The 6,000-nt window shown below is 31.4% G+C and overlaps 1 protein-coding gene across 1 annotated transcript; it reads right to left on the minus strand.

The window, feature by feature from the left end:
• Nucleotides 1-522: 522 nt before the first annotated feature.
• LOC105639714 (mitogen-activated protein kinase kinase kinase 20) lies at nucleotides 523-1,923 on the minus strand. The gene has a single exon (XM_012223848.4). It carries the CDS (start codon nucleotides 1,781-1,783, stop codon nucleotides 737-739), a length of 1,047 nt encoding a protein of 348 aa, XP_012079238.1. The 5' UTR covers nucleotides 1,784-1,923; the 3' UTR covers nucleotides 523-736.
• Between the last annotated feature and the right edge of the window lie 4,077 nt (nucleotides 1,924-6,000).

Here is a 6,000-nt window from a genome sequence, read left to right on the forward strand (position 1 = left end):
GCTGAGTTGCCCTTAAATGAGTTTTGGCTTCCTGATAAAATTTATAATGTATTTCAAAAATTATAATTGTAAAAGGATCTGCTTGGATTGTAGTATTATCTTTTTAGGTAGCAATTGCACCAAACTTATCAAGAATGACTGTTGAAGAAGTTATGGCAAGGAATCCAGAGAATATTTCAAGGATGTTTCCCTACTTTTCAGATCCTCCAAGTTGGTCCTTGCAATTAATTAAAAAAATCACAAACCAATTTCTCATTCAAGCATGCTGTTATTAATTATACTAAGAAAAACTTTCTTCTAATTATAGTAAATAATCCAATCAATAGAGTTTACTCTTAGGAACACATATATAACCATAAAAACAGGGGAGAGACTTTTTGTAGGGTTTAATGCCTTAATTTATACATAATCATAAATATCCAACATACCACCATGCACTCTGTTCTATGCCTGTAAAAAAAAAAAAAAATGAAAAATTAAGCAATTTCATTAAAAGAAGAAAAGATTTCTGCAAGTATGACCTTTCTTGGAAAAGAAAATTATTTTACTCTGTTAAAAAATGTTCTATACACTCTTCCACTGTACAATCATCTAAAGTTAGTCTGCTAGATATTTTGTTACCCTCTAATTGTTTCCTAGTCATTTACAATTCCAAAAAATCATCACCCATTACAAAAAATGGAATCTGAATAATTGAATTAAAAAAATGTCCTGAAATTACTGCTGCTCTGTTTTATCACCTAACAGTGACCCAACTTTCAGAGAAGGACCAATTGCAACACTGATCACTCTGTAGTTGCCGGATTCTATCCGCCAGCGAAGATGAACAGGTCAAATTAGACCAATCAATTCTTGATTCTGCTTCTCCATGAGACCATAATTCAGATTTTGGTGTAGAAGATGGAAATGAATTCCATTCTGGAAATTCAAAAGGACATCTCGGTGATTCTTCTTCTTCTTCTCTGTTCTTCAATGTAACAGTACAGTTGTTAATGTCATCAGCAACAAAAGAATGATCTAATAACATCTCAGCCGTCCATCTTGACTTAGGATCTCTAATAAAACACTTCGATAGAAAATCTTTTCCTTCTTTAGACAATTCTTGAGGAATTTCTGGCAATTCATCTCCTAATCCAATTCGAATCAACAAAGCTGCTACGTTGGTTTCTTTCTTGCAATTCCACGCCGGTTTTCCCGTCGCCATCTCAACCAAAGCACACCCAAGAGCCCAAATATCACATGGTGAATTATACTCATTCTCGTTGACTGATTCCGGCGACATATACAGAGGAGTTCCTCGAATTTCCATTCTCCCCGATTTTTCCCCTGTTTTTGTGGCTAATCCAAAATCCGCAATTTTCACTTCACCATTATCAAACAACAATAAATTCTGAAGCTTTATGTCGCAGTGAACAAACCCTTTTGCGTGAATATCACGAAGACCCTTTAGTATCGATCTTGTGAAACGTTTAATCTCCGATTCCGGTAAACAACCGCCGGAATTCTTTACAAGTTTAGCTAAACTGCCGCCAGAAGCATACTCTAACAGCAAATTATAAAACTTTTCACCGTTTTCAACACTTTGATCACTCCCAAGACACTGAATCACATTCTCGCACTTCCCAAGATGCAATAACACTTCCTTCTCATTCTCGAGCAAAACAGAGTCAAAAAGATCGCAAGATTTCACAGCCATTAATGGAGCGGAGTTTTTTCTGGGTATGGCTAAATTGACAGAAGAAAAACTACCACAACCAAGCGACTCACCTCGAATCCAATCCATTGGAGCAAGAACTGGTTTCTTTCTCGATGGGTTTTTGAGTGAAATTTGTAGAATTTGTTTTTTCCCTTTCTTTGAGGCAAAGGAAGAGAGAACAGAGGTAGCAAGTCACAACGAACTAGTGGTAAAACCCACAAGCAAACCCAATTTATATATAGAGAGGATTTTCTGGCAGTTCTTTGAATATTAAATGTCGGTATACATTTAATGCACGTGATAGGCAAGGAATTTATTTTCGGCACTCAAAAATTTTGTATATTTGTGAATTTTTTTCCTAATTTTCAATTTAAGAAATTAAAATATGGAAAAAAGAAAACGGGTAGGCGCTGTTTAAAAACGTGTCCGTGATAGAGTATGTGGATATGGTTGATCCTTTCTTTCGATTCGGTGGATTCTTACCGTTGATCTACGCCTACGCGTGTTGGTTTGTACACACACGTTTACAGTTTGCTTGGCTTGGCTATACGATACACGGTTAGGAATAGGGATTATGTTTTTCCTTAATTATAAGATTTTGTAATTTTCTTTCTTAAATCATCCTTTGGCAATAAGAAAAAAATTAGATTCTCTTGAATTGCCCAACATTAATTAGAATATTAACATTAAGGTGGATTCGGTTTTGTGGCAAAAGATTTTGAAGTTGATTTTTTTTATTTTATTTTGTGAATTTTATATAATTTTTATAATATATGTAATAATTGAGTATTAACACGCGATAGAAATAAAATGATATATAAAATAATCGAATTATTGACACTAGACTATATCTTTAGTCAAACTTTATCTACTAAATCAAGCATTTAAAACGTAAAATTATCACTTTTACATTAATTTCAAAATACCCACGTGGTCCGCGTGTAAATAGATGTCATTTATATTATATTAGCAGCATTTGGTGAAAAAGAAAATACAAGTGATAATAATATTAAAACAGAGGCACAATTTTTATTACATGAACATAAATTATAATGTTACAAATAACAAACATAAATATGTTTAAAATGTGAACATGTAAATTAAATAATCATAACAAAACTGTTGAGATTTCTTAAAAAATTTATGATGATTTCTTGACTTGTCGGCAGACAATTAGAGAGTAGATGTAAGTTGTTCAATTATTTGAAGAATTGAACAACTTGGAATATACAATTTTTAAAACAAAAATCTGAAATGTGAAAAATATGTAAATAATGAATTTGATCCAAAATAGCAAATAGCAATTTTTTAACCTTGACATACACTATTCTAACAACGTGTATTTGTAGGGTGGTAAGCATTTTTTTAATTGTGACTTGAAGTAGCAGAAAAAAGATATGAATGATTAATTAACTATTCTTTCCTAACTCATGTCTAGAATCTGAGTGTTTCTTATATATATACATGTTGTAGCTGTCTTTGGACGCAAACACCAAACGCGTGTTTAATGTGAAGTTGGCAATGCAATATCATTTTCAACATTTTTTCCCCCATCAAATTCGGGTATTATTCCCAAAATTAATTAGCCTATACATTCAATTTATGTATGTAAATACACGTATTTTAGTGGGTATTATATAAATAATTATGAAAATTATAGATTAATTCAAACACTATCTGGAATCTTGCGAATTGAAATAATTGGGAATTCATAGTTATGGAGTAAGAAGCAGCAAGAACAAGTTGTTTTTGCAAGGAGTGGTTGATTACATGGTAAGAACAGGTCATACAAATATCTTTTCAGATCAAAAGAAATCTTATTCTTTTGATCCTATCCATTAGCCAAGAAGTTTCTACTTACATAAAACATATGCTATTCCTCATTTCTTTCATAGTTGTTCACAGCTCACTCTCTATTTATTTGTTTATATATATCCACACACAATGTGGTAGAACTATTATGAATTTCCTTTTTTCTTTCTTTTTATATATAGGAATTGTTTTCCTTCAACATAGCTAGAAAGAAATAGTAATAGAGAGGAAACTTCCATTGCTTCATATCCAACCAACCACTCTTCTCCACGTATACACTGGGTCCTCTGCTAAGATACTTCCTATTCTATACCAATCATCTTTTCTTCTTTTGTCTCCATTGGAGAAACTTCCATTAAATAATTTATAGTAATTTTCAGATTTCATTTTGATGGGAAAATTTGAAAAAATAAAGAAAAGAAGAAGGAAGGTCAGAAAAGAAGAAGGAAGGTCCAAACTCCCAAGAAAATCTTGCACCTAGACGTAGCTAAAAAAAGCATGTATTAATGTCTTTAACAGCCATCAAGAAATTACAGAAATTTGGTAAGATTCAAATAACCCTCTTTTCCAGCGAAAAAGATAACAAATTCCAAGTTTCTAAATTTAAGACATGACATTGGCCAACTTGTGCATGAAATTTGGTTTATCAGTATATTATATACCATGTTCATGTTCATGTTCATGGTCCGCCTGCCAACCTTAGCCATCACATGTTGGCACGTTCTCCGTAAGAATATATAAAAGTTGTAGTAATGGTAATCCATTTTTATCAATTTTATATCTAATGTAATGCTCATGTCATGGTTGCCCAGTTGCTACCGCTTTTGGGTCCCAACCATATTATTTTACTCTTGCTTAAACATAAAGAAAATACATACGTATTGATTTTTTCAATACTAAATTGGATTAAAATGAGAATATAAAATGGTGGGCGGAAGTTATAATGGGTGGTTATAGTCCAAATTCCAAAGCTGGAGTCACGTGCCTTCCTAACTATCTTTAGGTGGTAGTAAAAGGTAACAATAAAGGGGCAGAGAGCAAGTTGAAGCTGCAAGTCTCGCATCACGTCAAGTGAACACAACACAGTACATAATATTGTGGGACCAGAGAGAGATGCAAGTAGAAATGGGATTTTTTATATGGTGAGAATTGGGGCTTTCACTTTCCTTGGGATTTGGCAATTCCTTTGTGTGATAGTGTTGTTTTAGAGTGTTACTTAACTTATTAGGTGGGTGTTCTTTGCTGAATCTAATGGCATCCCTTTTTCCTTTCATGGGTCACGTTTCTTGGATTTTCTAAATTCTTAGTTAGGATGCTTTCTATTTACTTGACATGGGAGCTTTCAACACATTTCTTTCACAGGTGTGATAGTACCATTATTAACAAAAATTCTACATAAAATGATTTTCTCTGCAGTCTCATGATAGTATTTGTTTTTTCCTTAATCGAAGGAGATGTTGTGCATATCAAATAGTACATCAAGTTGAGGAGATATGATTAGTATTTTTGTTTATTAGATAAAGACAATGCCAAAATTTTTTAAATGCATGTCAATTGAAAATTTAAAGATGGCGAAATACTTTGATTCTATCGGATTTGATATAATACAATTCAAAACTAAGTATGATCAAAGAGAGTTTCTTTAGTATTTTAAGCGCTCCACTCTGAATTTATTCGAATTTAAAATTTTATTGTATCCCAATTCATAAGGAGAAAAGACTTGCAATGGGTTGCCTTTATTTACAATGATCAAACATTTGGTCTCTTATTTAAGGGTAGGTTGAGCATTTGGTTCAGCTAATTTGAGCAATTCAATTCGATGAATAAATGTTTGATTAAAAAAAATTAGATTTTCGGTGATCGGTGCAAAGTTAATTTAACCGAATTAATCAAATTAATCGACTTTCAAAACTATATCGTTTTGATTAATTAGATAATAAAATTAAAAATTAAAAAATATTAATTTTATTTGGATTAACTAGTGATTAATAATTTTAGTTAGTTTTTATTTCGATTAAAGTCAGTTAATCATAAATTTTTATTAAATTCAGTCAGTTAATTAAATTTTCATTTTCTTTAACTTATAGTCAAAATTAATTTGGTCAAAACGATTTGATTAAATTCGATTAAAAAATTAATTTATTTTATTTCGGTTAAAAATGTTATTCAAATTACCCATTAAATATTTATCTCTATTTAAGGGACTTAAGTCCTTTGCATGTAAATTAACCCTGTTGATTATTGTTACAGTTGATGTACAATGACAATAAGCAAGTATTTTTTTATTAAATAAATAACTGTAATGGGCTAGATTTTTTTCTTGAGCCGCTTTATTAGTTTACTTCAACCATATAATAATAAAGTTTAATAGTTTGAACAACTATTAATATCTACTTTCAAAAAACAACTGTTAGACATTTGACTCCATTAAAATAGCTTTGAGTGGAAGGGGAAAAAAAAAAGAATTTTGAACAGAAAAAAATCTGAATCGC

This window comes from Jatropha curcas, chromosome 3 (genome assembly GCF_041381405.1).
Source record: "Jatropha curcas cultivar XTBG-Jc1 chromosome 3, XTBG_Jcur_1.0, whole genome shotgun sequence".
NCBI classification, from domain to species: domain Eukaryota; kingdom Viridiplantae; phylum Streptophyta; class Magnoliopsida; order Malpighiales; family Euphorbiaceae; genus Jatropha; species Jatropha curcas.

What these genes read in the sequence shown, in the direction of transcription:
- LOC105639714 (XM_012223848.4), bottom strand. Translation starts at nt 1,783, where the DNA reads ATGGATTGGATTCGAGGTGAGTCGCTTGGTTGTGGTAGTTTTTCTTCT.